We start from the raw sequence: 17,544 nt of genomic DNA, 5'->3' as shown, positions 1-17,544 counted from the left end.
GGGCACATAGGGATGAGGGGACACTAGATGCCCTGCTCTTCCATTGCTGTTGGGGTGCAGCCCCCTGCCAAGCTCAGCCCTTTGTGTGGGGATGGGGCAGGTGCTCACAGCCTGCTCAGCCCCCTGCTCACCTAAGCCCAAGGAGCTCAACCTCATGGCAGAGCTGCCACTTGACCCAAGGTTGCAGGCACTCATTCTGCCTGCCCCCACCAAGAGGCATGTACCCTGCCCAGAGCACACAGGCATCGACCTGGGAAGGACCTGATTTAAGAAACTACACAACAGCAAAATAAACATGTACAAATGTAGTGGAGTGTCCAGCCAAGCCCCTGCAGTTCTAGGGCAGGCAGGGCCCTTGCCTGCAGCCAGCAAAATACTCCCAGGCAGTGTGGGGGCCTGGACCCAAGTCAGCATCACAGCAGAACTCCTGGTCATGTTCATGACACTTTCTTGCTGCTCTGGGGCTTCTCAGTGTGGTGCTCCTTGCTCTCGCCCTCGTCCCCAGTCTGCTGCTGCAGCCACATGCCAGCATACACACCTCCCTTCTGCAGCAGCTCCTCATGCCTGTGAGGAGAGCAGAGGGATGCAGGGTCCTGAGCTGGCCCCAGAGGCAGGGAGGGGATTCCCTCCCCCAGCCCTCCCCTTGTGCTCACCTCCCTCGCTCCACTATGTGTCCATCCTTAAGCACCAGGATCTGGTCTGCACCTACCACAGTGGAGAGCCTGCAGGGAGAAGCAGGTGTTACCCTGACTTGGGTGGCAGAGAGTTCCTGAGGGTTTGCACAGTGCCAGGAGATGCAACCCCAGGGGCTCTCACCTCCTGATCAGGGGGCAGGTCTGTGTGCCACTCTTGCAGGATCTGGCCACCAACTCCCAGATCAGCCCTTCCCCTTGTTCCTACCTGTGTGCAACAACGATGGTAGTGCGGTGGGCGCAGACCTTGGCCAGAGAAGCCTGGATGTTCCTCTCAGTCTCTGTGTCAAGTGCAGATGTGGCCTGCAAGGTGAGACACAACATGAGGAAGGGATAGACGTTGTGGGGGCAACTGCAGAGCTGGGTAGGGCTGGGGCTGCAGCTGTTACCTCATCCAGCAGGATGATGTGGGGACCCTTCAGGATGGTGCGTGCGATGGCCACGCGCTGCTTCTCACCCCCGCTCAGCTTCAGCCCCCGCTCTCCCACCTGGGTGTTGTATCCTGCAGCCACAAGAACAGAAACATGATGTGCTGGTGCCCTCTGAAATGGAGATGGGGACCTGCTGCCCTGGGAGGTCCTGCTGTGACTACACAGCCACATGGTGGAGCCTCAGCTTATCCCTGCCCAGGGGCTGATCTAGCCCGGGAAAGAAGGCAGGGAAAGGCAAAGCAAGACAAAGTCATGTGGTGTCCCCGTGGGAGATGTCACCCACGGATACCTGTGAGGGCAGCTAGAAGGTCTTACGGGACCATGGGATGGCGGGAACTGCAGGGGTCTCACCATCAGGAAAAGAAAGGATACGGTCGTGGATGTCAGCAGCCCGGGCTGCCTCCTGTACCTCCTGGTCAGTGGCCAGGATCCGTCCATAGCGGATGTTGTTGGCGATGGTGTCGTTGAAGAGCACCGTGTCCTGGGGCACCACCCCAATGTGAGCACGCAGCGAAGCCTGCTTCACCTGGGAGGCAGGGGAGAGGGCTCAGGCACACCCACACCAAATGCAAAGATCCCTCCAAAACCCAATCCTACCCTCACCCATGAGCCCTGCTCCTTGCAAGTTATGTGCTGTAGGGGTGCCCTGCACCACAGGCTCAGCTGCATCTCCACTCTGCAGTGGGGAGCCCTGACAGTGCCCTGGACCTTCCCAGGGAGCCGTGGTCAGTACCCAACATTTCATCCTGGAGTCCTGGAGTTGTGCCATTCTGCCACTTCTGTCACAGCCATCAGCCTGCAGAGGGGCTGTGGGGGCTGCATGCTCACCCCTGCCCTGGGGAGGTGCTGCTGCCTGCACTGAGCAGTGCTGCCCAGAGGCCCAGATGAGCTGGGGCCCAGATGAGGTGTGTCCTCCCTGGTCCTTGGAGGCCCTTCCCCCTCACCTGGGAGATGTCCTGCCCGTCAATGCGGATGCAGCCACCCCGTACATCGTAGAAGCGGAAGAGCAGACGGATGATAGTGCTCTTTCCAGAGCCTGAAGGTCCCACCTACATACAAAGGAAAAGAGACTTAGACATGGCCAATTCCCAGCTGCTGGAGACCAGGAAAGGGCTGGTCCTGCTGGGGGCCATCCTTCCCACCTTCGTATTTTCCAGCTTCTCTATCCCCATCCTTCCCTCCCACAGTGAACTCACAGTCCCACTCTCACCAGAGCCAGGGTCTGCCCAGGCATCACAGAGAAAGAGACGTCCTGCAGGATTTCCTTCCTGGAAGAGGGACATGGACAGGGGCTCAGGGCCACTCCATGGCCCCACATCCCTGTAGCAGGTCCCAGCCTGTGCCCAGTACCCCATACCCATCTATGTAGCTGAAGTGCACGTTCTCAAACTCAATCTGCCCAGCCTCCAAGCGCAGGTCACTGGCGTTCACCACATCCTTCACCTGTTGAAGTAGAGGCTCAGGCTCAGAGCCAGCCAATCCCCAGGGCAGGACCACAGGCCCAGCGAGGGAGCAAGGTCCAGGAAAGGTGGCACCCACCTCCTGCTCCTCATGGAAAAGCTCAAACATATTTTCCATGTCCACAAAGGAATTCTGGATCATCCTGAAGAGGGCAAAGAACAGAGCAAAGGGTTTGGGGAGCACATACCAACCCAGTCACCCATGGAGAAGGGGACACCAGGCACTTCCACACCTCCCAGCATTACCTATAGTAAGTCCCGAACCAGTTGAGTGGCGTGTACAGCTGGATTATGTAGGTGCCAAAGAGGACAAAATCCCCCACCTGGAAGGGACAGGGTATAGGAGTCTGTAACTACCAGCCCCAGGGCCCCACCTCAGCAGGGGTCTGCACAGGCTGGCACCAGCCTTACCTGCAGCTTGTCTTCAGTGACAAAGTAGGCACAGAGCAGGGACCCTGCCAGCAGCCCTAGGCCAATGACCAGGTTCTGGGTCTGGTTGAGAAGGCCCAGCGAGGCACTGACCTTCCACTCTGAGACCTGGAAGAGACAAAGTCCTGTGGGATGCTGCTGCCTCAAAACCAGACCCGTGGTGATCTCCATCATCCCCACAGGTGCCTATGAGGTTTGGCTTCTTCCACCTTGGTGCCCCTAAAAGTACTGAGCACCCCGTACCTGGTACTTGACAATGGCATCGTTAAAGCGGTTCACCTCATAGCTCTCTGCATTGTAGTACTTCACCTACAGGAGCAGAGCTGGTATCAGCACCCAAGCAGTCCTCAGTGACCCCCCCCAACTCCTACAGTACCGTCTCGAAATTGAGGAGCGAGTCCACGGCCCGGGACTTGGCCTCGTTGTCCCGCGTGTTCATGTCCCGACGGTACTTGGTTCTCCACTCAGTGATGAAGATGGTCAGAGCTGTGGACAGGAGGAAGCTGCATTGCAAGGCTCCTGCCACCCCATAGCCTGGCAGCCCTGCACCCTGAGCCCCCCCACTCACTCAGGTACAGGCTCATACACACGAAGATGATGAGGCCAAACCAAGCGCTGAAGACCGAGGTGAAGTAAACTATGCTGATGACAATATCCGCAATGGTGGGGACAATGCTGAAGATGATGTAGCTGGGGGGTGGGAGGGGAAATGGGCATCAGCCCAGCTGGGTGGGGCTGCCCAGCCAACCCCCCACCCACCACGGGCACACTCTGACCTGAGCAGGCTGTTGATGCTGCTGGTGCCCCGGTCCACGCTCCGCAGCACCTCACCAGTGCGACGCCCCAGGTGCCAGCGCAGGGACAGCCCGTGCAGGTGGGAAAAGAGCTGCACCTGCACCTGCCTGTTGGTGAACTGCTGCACCCACACCCACAGGAAGGTGCGCATGTTACTCACAAAGCCAGTGGAGCCTGCAGGGCAACATTGAAAGGTCAACCAAGATCAGCCCCACCGGGGCATGCAGAAGACTTCCAAAAGTCCAGCTGGGAAAGGGGGATTTGGGATGAAGCCCATTCAGTCTCCCTAACCTGGGACCAGCCCAGGTTGCTGATTCCAAGAGAGCAGCAGTGATGGGGCATATGGACTTCCCTGGCCACCCCAGAATAGGTATGATGTGCCCAGTATCATCTCTCATCTGTGCCCCATCCTTCCCAAAGGTCCTTACCAGCACCTCCACCTTGCAGGAACTTCAGACCCACATAGCTGCAGACAGTCCAGGCCAGGGTGTGCCAGGGAGCACCCATTGTCAGCTCATTCACTGTGGGAAGTGTGCCAAGGGTCAGGATGGAGGGACAGGGAGCATCCCAGGGTGCCAGTGGGAACCAGCCCCAGCAGCCAGTGCTGGACCCTGACCCCCTGGACTCTGCTCCTGCCAAACCCCTGCAGCCCTCCCGGTCACCTCAACACCCCCCAGCACTTGGTGAGGCTGTGGTGAGCCTCACACCCCAAGATCCAGGTGCCTCACCAATGTTCTTATAGTAGATGGGCACGAAGACGTTGATGGCCCGCTCCAGCCCCATGAGTGCCATGCAGAACAGCACCAGCCCCTGCAGCAGGTGGTTGCCCCTCGGCCACATGTACGGCACCAGCAGCCGCAGCTTCCTCCGGAAATCCTTCCAGGTGGAGGTGGTCCTGCTGCCATCAGTCAGGAGTGGCTGGGGAAGAGCAGAGAAAGGAGTCATTGCCCTAGCACCCAATCCTGCTGGTAATGGTCCTGGGCAACACCCCAAGAACACCAGTCCCACTCCAGAGTGCCCCTCCATCCTCTAAACAGGGCTGCATCCTAGTGACAGCAAGCAGGGAGCTTGGGCAGCCCTAAACCTTGTCCTCCCACATCTCATGAAGATGCTGATCCCAGGGCTGTATTTCCATTTTATCCCCAGCTCCTTCCTGGCCATATCCTAAAATTGCTTCAGTCCCAGGACTCACCTGGCTGTTTTCCACGTCCCGTTCCTCCTCATTGATTAGCAGCATGTAGGGCTTGTGGGGTAGCCCCGGGGCCTTCATGCCCAGAATGAAGAGCATGAATGTGCAGACGTAACGCAGCAGCCAGAAGCCAAACTGCACCTGAATGGAGAGTGAGAGTTCAGCATCTCAGCTGGCCCTGAGCACAACCCTGAGCATGGGATGGGTATGATCTGAGAGAGACAATGAGCAGAGCATGGGGATGGGGTGCAGTGTGCCAGGGGACACCCCATACAGCCCAGTGGGAGTCCCTGGTTGAGCACAGCACCTCAGGCAGCGCTCAGACTTCTTCCTTCCTCCCCGCATCAGCTGGCTCCATGCCCTCTGGCTCAAGGTGCACCTACCCTAAGGGGTACATGGGGGCTAAGGGCTGTGGGAATCATGGAAACAGCCCTACTTCTGCACCTGGGTCTGGGCTGGGTAGAAGCAGGACAGGAGCTGGGTGGGGGCATGGAGAGATGTGTGATAACTCAGCTTGGGACTGAAATATCTGGCAGATGTGTGGGTGCAACTCAGAACCGTAAACACCCTGGGCATGGCAGTACATGCATACTCCAGCCCCACACCATGATGCCGCAGTCCCTCCCATTCCCAAAAGTGCCTAGCCCCCTTTCTCTGGCCACAGATCGCCAGCCCACCTTCTGGTTGGTATCCTCCAGTGCCCACCACCACAGAGGGCTCCTCCAGCACACCAGGGTCAGGTTCTCAGCAGCAAAGGCCAGTGCCCAAAAGAGGAGGAGGACGGTGCCATGGCCCCGTGTTCGGTCATGGGCCAGCACCCGGGTGTGCTCCAGCTGCAGGAGGGCAATGGCACAGCCCCAGCTGAGGGCCCAGAGGCAGGCATACAGCAACATATACCCATAGAGCTGTCTCAGCCCCACTCCTTGCCACAGCAGCCCACCAAAGGGCTGCAGGGCCAGGAGCAGTGACAGCAGGACCTGGCCACGGTAGAGGCGAGAGCGGGGAATGTACTTGGGCTCCATGGCACGGCTGAAGCGGGCGTAGCAGGCATACTGCAGGGCACCCAGCAACAGGCAGACGCTCAGCAGCACAGATGGCACCAACGTGAAGAAGAAGCAGGGCTGGAAGCCCTGCTGGACCCAGGCCTGGGTGATGGAGTTGTTGCCTTCACAGTAGCCCCCCAGCACGGCCATCCTGGCAGGTCACCAGCTGTGGAGAGAAGAGAGCCCGAGACAAGGTTTCAGGATAGGCTGTGGTACCACCTGCACAGAGGGACTCACACTGGGATGGCATGGCCAAGCAGCAAGGGCCCTCACAGGGCAGGGGCAAGTACCGCTGGACATGGACACACATGACACGCTGCATGCAGCACACACAAGGCAGTGCACGCAAGCAGGGCCAGCTTTGCATGGGGATGGCCATGAGCACCACACCTGCTGTGTGCCCTGGACGGGGGCACAACATTAGACTGGGGCCTCCAGAGCCACCCGGGCCCCCGAGGATGCCCTCGGACACGAGAACAGCGGGAGCCGCAGAGACGGGAAGGCAGAGTGAAGCTGGGAACGGTCTCGAGTGGGAGGGAGCAAGGGCGGTGATGCAGCGGCAGGGGCGCGGGTGGGCGAGCGGGCGGGGATGCGGAGGATGCTCGGGGAGCCGCGGGGCCGTGCAGGAGAGAGGCAAGGGCAAGGACAGGGACGCATCAAGGAAAAGCCCGCGGAGGGCGAGGCAAAGGCCGCGCCGCACGAATGCCCGGGCGGTGCTGGCGCCGCTCCGGCCCGGCATAGGCGGCCGCGGCCCCGCCGCCTCCGTGTCTCACCGGCCGCCGTGTCGGCCCCGCCGCGCCCGCTCACCTGCCCTGGGCCGCCGGCCTTGGCCCGCTCCGGGCCCCGCGCCGCCGCCCGCCGCTGCCAGCCGGGCCCTGGCGCCGCTCCGCCCCGCCCTGCTCCCCGCCCCGCGCCGGCACCGCCGGCTCCTGCCGCCCGCCTCCTTCCCGGCACCGGCACAGGCACCGGCAACCCTGCGTGTGGCCCTTCCCCGGGCCCCCGGGCCCAGCCCCCGGCGGCACGGACCTCCCCGCAGCGCCGGGGACGGGCAGCGGTCGGTGCCGTGGGCTCACTCCCGGGCCGGTAGGCACGGAGGGTCTCCGCCTCCGACGTGAGACGCCCGCTCCCGTTTATCGCCGCCGCCAGCCTGGCCCTGCGGTGCCGCGATAGCCCCAGGAGCCCCCGCGGGGCCTCCACAGAGGTCAGGCAGGACGGGGCACTGCCCTCCCGGGATAAATATAGCCGCTGTCTCCTCCCGGGAGCTCCCCGTGCCGCCGGAGCAGGCGGCTGGCTCCTCCCAGCCTTCTGCTGCCAGCGCAAGGCAGGCGCAGGTGGGCTGCACGTACCACAGAGCGAAGGGAGACTCGGACACAGGCAGGGATGATACACCCCATCTTTATTAGACGGCTATACAGCTGTACAGCGAGGGCACGGGGGTTTGATACTGCACTCCCCAGGGACCTCCGTGCCCGCACATCTCAGGAGGAGATGAGGAAGAGTGGCTCGCCATGCACATGGGACACTGACGACACAAGCAAAACATGCGGCAAAGACTTGGGCCTGCTATGCCTGGCCTCTCCCTCCTGCCAGCCCAGGGCAAGATCCAGAGTTTCCCCCTGCCCCAGGGCACTGCTTTCAGCCATTCGGCTGTACAGACCAGCAGCAACTCCATTAAGAAGCCCAGACACACTGTCCCATAGGCCCAGAGAGGGGAGGCAGCAGCCTGGGCACCAAGAGAAGCCACTGGAAATTCTGGGTTCCTAGGAGATTTGCTTTCTGCTTTCTTTCACCAAGCCATGACAGACCCAAGCTGAAGCTGCTGTGGAGTGGTTGCAGCCACTTCTCCATGGAAGGACCCCAGCAGCCCCCAGGTCCACAGAGCCCTGACCCCAGCACTGAAGAGCCGATCCCCACCCTGAGCTCAGCTTTAGAACACTCTGTTTGATCTCATACAGACCCCAGAGCAGCTGCAGCCCAGCCCTGCCCAGCCCTCCCATGGCAATAAGGAGCCTGCTAGCCCAAAGAGCCTGCCCCCGTGCAAGCCCCCTGGCCTGCTCATGGCTACCCAGGTGCAGAAGCACTGGCAGCAGGTGGCTTACAGCTGCCCCAGGCTCAAAGGGCAGAGGGCAATAACCCTGGCACGAGAAGAGGGATGGCCCTGGACTCCAGAGACAGCAGAGGAGGATGTGCAGTGCTCGCAGAGCGCATGACAAAAGCAAGCAGCCCCTGCCAGAGGCAAGGGGAATGGAAAGGAAGTCGTGGGCAGGAGTTAGCTGGGATGCAATTCCCCAGAAGCTGCAAAGAGAAAAGAGGGAAACCAGGAGGATGGTGGGAAGGTCTTGTCTGAGGCTATATCGCACAGCTAGGATCCTGATTCCCCACCACCATCCCAAGTCTGGGCTGAGGCATGCCTCTCCTTTCCAGGTTCAGGATGCCCCTCCTTGCTCTGCCAGGCATGAGACAGCTGCATGGTCTCCAAAGCAGCTGAAACCATGTTGTAAGCAAAAGGAAGGTTTCAGGAGGAAAGGAGGAGCTGGGAACCTCTGGGCAAGATTTGAGATGAACCAAACCCTTTGCCAGGGAAGAGGAAAGGCCCAGTTCCACACGAACAGCTGCATCAGGACTGAACAAATACAACAGCACCTGGGCATGGGGAAAAAGGTCTGGTCTTTTTTGTGCCTGGGGAAAAGGAACCAACACACAGAGCACAAGCCCTTCAGGGTGGGCTCTGAGTGGGCTGTGAGCACTCCCAGAAGATGCCAGGCTGCTCCGCACTGGGGTCTCTTTGGCACTGCAGGAGAGCCCACTAGCAGCCCACATCCCATAGGTGCCATACATGGGAGGATGCTGCTGCCCTGGCACGGAGGCATCACTCCAATGACCCTTTCTTGCATGCAGGGAATGGGCCAGCTGTCATGAGTCAGGGAAGAGCTGCAGCATTCTGGATCGAATCAGAGCTCTTCCCACCAGCTCTATATCTCACCTGTACTCATACCAGCAGCAGCGACCAGGGCCCATCCCTCTGCAGGGTGCAGGGACAGAGGGCTGGGTGACTGCCCCACTGCTGTCCTGCTCTGGGCTGAGAGGCACAACACTGGTCCTCTCTGGGAGGACTAACATGATCCTAGGCACCTTCTCAGGGCTGCAGGCAGGGCAGTGTGGTGCTACAGGCTGAGCTCCCTCAGACCACCCTCAACAACTCCTGCCCTCATTTTGACGGCAGGTCCCAGCTTCAGGTGCACATCTGGATGGAGCTGATGCCATCTCCCATCCATTTGAAGAGCAGCTCCTGCTGCCACCTCCAAAGCAGTCCACCAGCAGCTCCTCACTGCTAGTCCCGTCACATCAGTTTCCACAGGCTCTGCAGAGATCCTCCGACACGGACGACACAGATGTGAACACAGACACAGCTATGTACTCACACACGCATTCACCCCACAAGTCAGATTGGCGTTGACTTGACACATGGCTAGACACAAGGTGCCACAGCAAAGACGCTGGCCTGGCAAGTTTTGTCTCTTCAGCAATTGATGGCAACAAAATATCCACTCAGTACAGGAGAAGAATCAAGCCCATGCCACATCCTGCTGTCCAGGTGGCTCCCAATCTGCAAGCCCCATGAGATCCCCAGTCTACCAGGCTATACCTGCAAGATAGAGAGACAATGTGGCACCTACTGGGACCAGCTGCCGGCACCCCAACCTGGCATCAGAGTACACCTTGCCCCTCTCAGCCACAGCCATCCCCCTCACCTTGTGAATCTGTGGCGGAAGTTCATCCTCTGAGCTCTCCTCTGGCACAGGCTCTGGGTGCCTCGCTGACTGCCCGTCCTCGGCCCAGCCTCCCAGAGGAAGGCGGGAGAAATGTGATGGGGCTCTGTGCACTGTGCCTGGGTCTGCAAGAGAGGCGAGAAATTAGATCAGCTACCTGGAGAACTGCCAGTGTCTAGCCAGTCCATAAAGGACATGGGTTACAGAGCTCTGACCCAGACTCAGACCTCTGCCCTGGCTCCGTACCTGTGATGCCACCGTATCGGCGCTGGAAGCCCGTCTGCAGCGTGGCTGTCTCCTCGGCAGGCTGCCGTGGTGAGGAGAAGGGGTAGCTGGCAGAGCGGGGAATGGGGACGGGGCCGCCCCGCTGAGTGTCCAGCTCTTCGTGGGCACTCTCCCCACTCTCGTCACTCTCCCGGCGGTGCCAAGTGTGCCGCTCGGGCTCCAGCTGGGCATGCTGCTTGTGCAACTGCAAACCAAAACACAGTGACTCAGCCTCATGGGAGAAACCAGATGCCCAAACACACCCTCTCCATGGCACTGCATGCACACTGGTTTTCTGGTCACAATGGACAGGGCAGCCCAGTCCTGCCTGCCTTGCTCCATGCCTCTCTGGCCAGCCCAGCTCTGGGTTACTCACCTCGTGCATGTAGAGTGCATGAAGACTCATCTCAGTCGAGGCATACTCCGACAGGATCATGCTCTGCAGTTGACCCTCCCAGGCGCTGCTCCCCGAGCTCACAGTCCTTGCATCAGCACTGCCACAGAACACACCAGTAGTGTTTCCTGCCCAGGTGCCCCCACAATGTCCAGCCCCTCTCCACTCTAATGTCAGGCTCACAGAGATCTGCTCCTGAACTGGGTATGAGGAGGCCCCTCTGCAGCATCTCCCAAAATACACAAGCCCTGCTATGGCACTGCCTCTTCCCTACAATGGTCTCTCACCACTGTAGTACCTACAGGAGAGCAACAGGACCCTGACACTACCCTTTGGGGCCAGCCTTAGCACCTGGCACCAGCACCCACACCTGAGTCTAACTCTGCTTTGAATGTCCCTCGCTGTCCAGACTGCAGAGATAAATGCCACCATGCATCTAGGAACACAGGATGGCATTTGGGCAAAGGGTAAAGGAATGTCCAAGGTTGCCCTTCACCACCCAGCAGCTTACCCAGAGGCTGTCATGGCACTGGCACCACGAGGCTGGGCTCCTTCTCCTTCCCTTCCCGATGCCTGGAAGCCACTGGAAGGCTGCTGGGCAGACTGGAGCGGGGAGAAGGAACGCAGAGCCGAGGCCACTTCTGAGAGATGGCGGGAAGCCTGTCCGTCCCGGCTCATGTGGAAGCCCAGTGCTGAGGAGCCTGCTATCACATTGGCAATCAGGCTGTGAGGCTGCAGAGTTCAGAGAGAAAGTGTCACTGTGCTGTGCAGAGCTGGAGGACTGATCTCACCAGACACACAGAGCTGGGCTATCTAGGCCCCTCTCTCATCTCACAGGGCTCTAGGACAGCCTATTACCTTCTCTAGAAACCCAGAAGTGTCCCAGATAGTGCTGATCTACCACATTTTCATCCCCAGATTCATCCCAGGCAAGGGCAAAATTACCCAGAGGGCCTGACGATGAATTTCCCAGCATGTAGCAAGCACCCCAAGAACAACCCACACGCCCTGAGCCTGGGCACCTCTGACTCTGACTGCAGGGACTGGATGGAGCTGAAGAGGGCATTTTCAGGGAGCACAGCCTGCTGAGCCAGGGCCACGCTGCTGTCCCGGTGCACCCGCTCCTTCAGGAAGCCGATGAAGGCTGTGCTCTCGCGGGGTGGCTGCCACTTGGGGTTGGTGATGGCAAAGTGCATGAGGGACAGCTCTGTCTTGCCATCTTCTGCCTGCTGGTAAATGGAGGCCTCCGTCTTTCCTGCTGACATCCACTGTGGACAAGAGACAGGTAATGAGAGACAGGATCTGCTTTGCAACCCTGCCACCAACCCTGCCAGCCCTGGGAATCCTGCAATCAGTCTGGGCAAAGCATGCAACACCCAGCCCATGCAAGGCCATGGCACCCTATGGAGCAGATGCCACACCAGAAGTCCCCATGCTCATTCAGCCATCTCAGGAGAAGAAGCTACAAACATAGTTTGTTCCAACTCCATCTCAGAACATGAATTGCTGCAAGGGAACTGGGGAACTGGGAACAGTCACACAGACAGGAACAATTAGAGTCAACAAATAACTCTTCTTAAAAGTTTCCTGCCACAATGAGTTCACTTCCTTCCAAGTTGATGACTGTGTCACTAGGAAGTCTTTCCCTAGGCAAGTAATTTAAATTTCAAGGCACACAAAACAGATGGACCCCTTTTCCCTCCATCATAGATTTTTCATAATGGAAAATGCTTCCTATTTCCTCTAGACTGCTTCTGTCCTGAGTACAAGCAGGAGAGAAGTGGCCACACTTTCTAAATGTCCACATTTCAGTCTCCTGAGAACACAGAACCCTTGGCTATGAAAACAGACAATGACATCAAAGACACGGCAGAGCCTGATTCCCACAGCATCTGGTCAATAATCACAGCTGGGCCACAAGAGCTTTCTGGAGCTGGTGACCTGTGTTGCCAAAGCCAGACACCCTACCAAGAGGTGGGTGGCTGGGCTGTGGGCTGCCAGGAGTGGTGAGTTGGGGCCTCTCATGGGTCTAAAGGAGCAGACATGCTGGTGGGCAGCACAGGACCTACCGCAGGGTGGCCGTGCTGGCGCACGTCCATCTGGGCAAAGGAGCAGGTGTCACCCACACCCACCACCTCCACGGTGAAGTTACGGAAGAAGTCAACAATGTCCAAGGACTTGGGCCGCAGGCAGATGATGAGGATCAAAGGGGTAATGATGGGACTCAGGAGCTCTTCCAGGATGAAGACCTAAGCACAGAAATGATGGGTTCAGCACAAACTTGAGGGTCAAAAAACCCACAATCCCAAAATAGATCCCAGAGGCAGCCCTCCATCTTCTGGAGCAGGGTATCTGTGAGGATGCTGCCTTGTTCTTCTCTAAGCCCAGGAGCTGTTGAGCTCTCCAGCACCTTCTCCATCCTCTGATGGATGGGGGTAAGGCCCCAGCCCCACAGTTAAGGCAAGCTCACCGCTTTGTACTGGAAGAGCTGGGCAAACTCATCCCTGGTCTCGTAGCGGTGGGCATTGCCCTGCCAGTGGTCAGGCATGTAGTGGATGTGTGCCAGGATAACTCGCAGCAGCTGCTCTGGGCAGAAGACCAGGTGCTGGTCAGGGATGAAAGACCTGCATGACAGGACAGGGAAATATCACAGCATTACACCTCAGTTCCTGGAGTTGTCATCTTGGGAGGGCAGGGTGACTGGCCCATATCACAGCTCTACCTGTAGCCTTCCCATCAGACCAGCCCCTCATACCATACAACTACTGCAGCCAGGATCACTACCTCTCCCCAGCCATGCCCCTCATCCACACAGATTCACATCCACTTGCAAACAAAGAGCATGTCTACACACATTGCTGCCAGCCCCACTGCTCCCTACAGCGCTGCCAGGAGCACAGGGGCAGCACAGACCCACCTCACCTGCACACAGTGATGCCCACCCCGAGCAGGGTGACCGTGGTCAGGACGTGCTCGACCGCAAGCACGTCCTCATCATAGATGGTGAGAGCGATGAGCACAGCCAGGATGGAGCCAGCAAAGAAGGCCACGTTCTTGGCCACGATGGTGAGAAGCGGGGAGATAAAGCAGTTCATGTACTTGGAAGCTGGCTTGTACCCCTTGCTGAGGCGCGAGTGCAGTTCATGATCCAGCTCGTTGAAGTGACGCAGGTAACAGCGGCCATAGAGAGACCAGCAGCGGGCGCCCAGGCTGCCCGGCTCCCGCTTCAGGATCTCCGTGTAGCTGAAGAAAGCATAGAGGATCTGCCAGATGAGGATGAGGGGGCAGAGGAGGAAGTTAGCAATGCCAATCCAGAGGATGCGGGTGCTGAGCTTCTCAGCCAGCTCCAGGCGGTTCCCAGCCCGCTTGTATTCAGCCTTCAGGCTCCACTCGTTCTCAAAGAGGGAGCCAGGGCCCCAGAAGAAGATGAGCTCAAAGTTGTACTTGAGCCCACGTGTGTAGAAGACAGTGTCTCCCAGCAGGGGCAGGCGGAAGCGGATGGGCAGCAGTGACTTGTTCACCATGGCCACCATGTAGTTCTTGAAGCGGAGGATGCGGTGATAGATGTCCAGCTCGGTCAGCTCCTTCTTGTGGATGCAGATCTGGTGCTCCTTCTGGATCTGCACAATGCGGGCCTGCACCTCCTGCCAGGTGTAGTAGGGCAGGGTGGACTGGAAGGGGGACAAGCAGCAAGATTAGGAGCAAGAAGTGTCCAGGGATAGAAGCCAGGTCCCAGCACACACCCTGAGGTGCTGACAGAGTGCATGCAACACCAGGGCGTGAGGCACCTTCTGGCACCACTTCAGCCTGCAGCAGGCAAACCCCACACCTTGCCATGGTGCCCTTTACCCCTAGATTAGCACAGATGACTGTTTCCCAGCCACGCATGCACCACCTTCCTTGGAGGCATAAACACAGGTCCAGGCCTCCGTGGTTCCTCCCAGAGCTGCCATTTGGAGTCAGCAGGGAGAAACAAACACGGAAGGGACTTAAGTGTCCCAGAGGGAGCCCATGGAAAACCTGGGGACAGTCCAAGCCTTTCAGCTCACCCCACCTTTCTCAAGACACTTTCTCCCTCCAAAGGATGCACACATGCCTTTTCATGTTGTTCATCAGAGCAAGGACTCTGCACTAGGCTGTCTATGCAAGCCTCCAGCCCTATCTGCGACACACTGATCTGCTGTGTGACCTTCACAACTAAGTAGCTCCAAGCCTCCCAAATAAACAAGGAAAGTGAGGTTGTTCACATCCCAGGGAGGTACGAGGATATCCTCGCTTATGCTGTCTCTGTGGAAGGCATCACAGAAAAGGCCACCACTGAAGAATACACATATTGGGTGGCATATGGCAGAGGCACGCGCCAGCAGGCGGAGAGGCAGACTGAGCACAGAGAGGGTAACACGGAACAAACTGGCTGCTGGAGGAGAGGCCGAAAGGAGATCACGTGGCTATGGAGCAGAGGGAAGAGTGCTCAGTCTGAGAAGAGGAGAGGCATGAAGGCAAGTTGCAACTGCCAGCAAATGCCTCCCATGGCCCTCAGCAGCCCTGCATGGCACCCCTGGCTCAGCGACTTACCATGGGGATCTTCAGGGCATTGATGTAGAAAGAGTGAATCTCCCAGTAGCAGCAGATATTGTAGATAAATTTGACGAGTCGGTGGATCCAGAAAACCCCAGCTATCACCAGGATGCAGATGAGGAAGCTGTTTGCCTGGATTCTGCAAGCAAGAAGAGGCAAGTAGTGGGACACAGGCCCAGACAGGAGCCCTGAGTATGTAGGAAAACAAAAGCAGTGGGTAACATGCCCTCCACTGCCCCTACCTTGCACTGCAGACATTTGGAGGCAGGAAGGCATCTGGCAGAGTCACCTTAATGGGCTCAGTGGGATGCTGGCTATGATTTAATGCTTTGTTGGCAAAGAGGATGTCATAATCAACACAGCTGATAAGAAAAGTGGTGAATGCTACCACAAAGATGAACTGCCTGTGAAAAAAGAGAAGCGTGTGAGGGAATCGCCCTTCTGCTCCACCACAAAACGTGAAGCAGCAGGGTCATATGCCACAGAGATGCAATCCCACAGCCCTGGCAGCAGGAACACCCACAGACAACAGTTCCTCACAGTGAAATGCAGGTCTGGGGCACGCAAAACCCTGATGAAGGGGAGACAGGATAATTCTGAAAGGAGCCCTTCCACCTACACAGCTGCAAGTGATTGGCAAGTGCCAGTGGCTGTTCCCCAGCAGCCACAACAGAGGGGAACCTGCACTTACATGAGCTCAAAGATCTCTCCAATGAGCATGCAAGTGAAGCCATTCTTCTGATGCAGGTTATAGACGTGGAAGCCACAGTCAAGGAAAACAGCATGGAGACTCCTTTCTGATGAAGGATGAAGAGGCTTCTGTCCCACTGGTTTCCACAGCTCCTCAGCCAAGCCTCCCTTCACCACCAAGAAAAAAATCTCTCCCACCCCTACTCATCAGCAAGTTGGTTCCCCAGTGCAGGAAAACAAGGAAAACACACTCTGCCCAGGTAAAGCACAGCTGGAGTAGAGGGACTTGGCTTCGTTCATGCTCCTTCCTTCCTGCACTCAACACCCATAGCGGGGGTCTGTTCAGCACAGAGCAGAAACTCAGCCTGCACTCAGGCTGCACAGCAGTGGGCAGGGCAGGACAAGGCAGGGACAGACAAAATGCATTTAGTGGCACCTGGCACCTGCTCCTGCCCCCAGCAATGTGGTCAGCATAACTAACAACATTTCATAAGGCAAGCAGCCCTGCTGTGTCACTAAGGGTGTCACCTATTAGTGGGTCACCCTTTGCCCAGTTATCAGGCACTGAAGGTCCTGTGAACCAAGTAGATAAATCAAACAGGTTTCTGCTTTCCCTCCCCATGGGCCTCAAGATTCCTTGGCACCAGGCTGATTACTCTCTTCCGTGCTGTCCTTGAAGGTCCCAGGCTTCTGGCCAACCCAAGAGAGGTGATGACCCCATCTTCCCCAGTAGAGGGAAGTATTAACAGCACCCAGAGCACTGTCCACAAAATCAAGGAGTTACAAATCCTGAGTGGAGCTTGTATCACAGCTGCTGGTGGACAGTGAGACTCAGGACCCCTCAGCAGCCAGGCATACCCCCACTGCCATCTGCTTCCAATGAGGACCAGGTGAATGACTCAAATTCTCTTATGTGATTTTTGAGTCTTCATTATATTGATACAGCAAACCATATATTAAGATATGTCCTGATCTGTGAGGAGTCCACCTGATTAGAAACCACAAACTAAGAGATACTATAGAATTCCGTTCTGTGCTACTTATAAAATTGTACTACACTGATTCTGCCTACAGAAACCCTGTACTACCCTGATTGTAAATGCCACGCTAGCAGTAAAATTCTGTTAAGAATATAACACATTAGCTGTAACAACAGTATCATCGTCACTTTTCCAAGGATTCCTAGAAGCACGTGTATGACCCTGTGACAAGTGACAGCGTCCCAAGGCACGGGGGGGTTCTGTCAGCCCCTCTGGAGCTGTGTACTGTCCTACAGCAGTGGCTGACACAAAGTTACACAAAGCTCCGTGTTTTCCCTGTACTTAGAGCCGGGAGGAGGGGGATACATCCCGCCTGACCCTCGCCCTGCAAAAGGATATGCGAGAGAAGAACAGGTCGAGGTTCTCGATGTGATGCCACGGAGCTGAAGGAAGAAGCAGCACAGGGTGAGGGGTCCTGAGAACACCCACCCCTGGTGTTGTCACCAGCACAACCTATCCCCTCCCCGCTGCCCCTGGCACCCCACACCGGCCCCGCAGCCGCCACTGCGGCTCTCCTCGGTGTCCAGCCTCTCCCCCGCGCCCCCGGCCTCTTCCGCACCCCGCCGCCGGCCAGGCCCCAACCCCCGGTGCCGTCGCTCACACTTGGCGCCCTCGGGGACGTGGACGAGCAGGTCGCCGCCGCCGGGGGGAGACTCGGTGGAGGAGCTTTCCAGGCGCTGGTACTGCGTCTCGAAGTGGGCCATGGCGGGGCCCCGCGCCGCCGCCGCCGCCGCCGCCACCGGCGCGGCCCGGCCCGGCCCGGCCCGGC

At 58.0% G+C, this 17,544-nt stretch overlaps 2 protein-coding genes across 4 annotated transcripts; both read right to left on the bottom strand.

Annotated features, from left to right (window-relative positions):
* Window positions 1-247: 247 nt before the first annotated feature.
* ABCB6 (ATP binding cassette subfamily B member 6 (LAN blood group)) lies at window positions 248-7,260 on the bottom strand. Of its 3 annotated transcripts, none has more exons than XM_064718590.1 (20): window positions 7,066-7,260; window positions 5,674-6,205; window positions 5,000-5,137; window positions 4,536-4,725; window positions 4,236-4,328; window positions 3,789-3,981; window positions 3,581-3,702; window positions 3,389-3,498; window positions 3,256-3,321; window positions 2,995-3,120; window positions 2,830-2,906; window positions 2,663-2,726; window positions 2,481-2,566; window positions 2,334-2,391; window positions 2,068-2,172; window positions 1,475-1,649; window positions 1,082-1,194; window positions 901-995; window positions 654-722; window positions 248-564 (listed from the first exon to the last, which is right to left on the bottom strand). In XM_064718590.1, exons 2-20 carry the CDS (start codon window positions 6,187-6,189, stop codon window positions 438-440), a joined length of 2,523 nt encoding a protein of 840 aa, XP_064574660.1. In that variant the 5' UTR covers window positions 6,190-6,205; window positions 7,066-7,260; the 3' UTR covers window positions 248-437. The 3 variants fall into 3 exon arrangements, 2 of the variants coding, with proteins under 2 accessions (XP_064574660.1, XP_064574659.1); XM_064718589.1 differs by lacking the exon at window positions 7,066-7,260 and adding an exon at window positions 6,847-6,923; XR_010441072.1 differs by lacking the exons at window positions 248-564; window positions 654-722; window positions 7,066-7,260 and adding an exon at window positions 6,847-6,923 and having other exon boundaries at window positions 1,533-1,649.
* A 158-nt stretch (window positions 7,261-7,418) lies between these two features.
* On the bottom strand, window positions 7,419-17,539 carry ATG9A (autophagy related 9A). Its single transcript, XM_064718106.1, has 14 exons — window positions 17,377-17,539; window positions 17,116-17,158; window positions 15,737-15,802; window positions 15,288-15,449; window positions 15,043-15,184; window positions 13,390-14,138; window positions 12,938-13,091; window positions 12,537-12,716; window positions 11,490-11,735; window positions 10,979-11,199; window positions 10,450-10,567; window positions 10,056-10,278; window positions 9,792-9,934; window positions 7,419-9,685 (listed from the first exon to the last, which is right to left on the bottom strand). Exons 1-14 carry the CDS (start codon window positions 17,477-17,479, stop codon window positions 9,680-9,682), a joined length of 2,556 nt encoding a protein of 851 aa, XP_064574176.1. The 5' UTR covers window positions 17,480-17,539; the 3' UTR covers window positions 7,419-9,679.
* Window positions 17,540-17,544: the final 5 nt, after the last annotated feature.

The sequence above is a fragment of the Zonotrichia leucophrys genome, chromosome 7 (genome assembly GCF_028769735.1).
Source record: "Zonotrichia leucophrys gambelii isolate GWCS_2022_RI chromosome 7, RI_Zleu_2.0, whole genome shotgun sequence".
NCBI classification, from domain to species: domain Eukaryota; kingdom Metazoa; phylum Chordata; class Aves; order Passeriformes; family Passerellidae; genus Zonotrichia; species Zonotrichia leucophrys.
The sequence above is the reverse complement of the archived record's forward strand: the minus strand, read 5'-3'. Positions and strand labels throughout refer to the sequence as shown.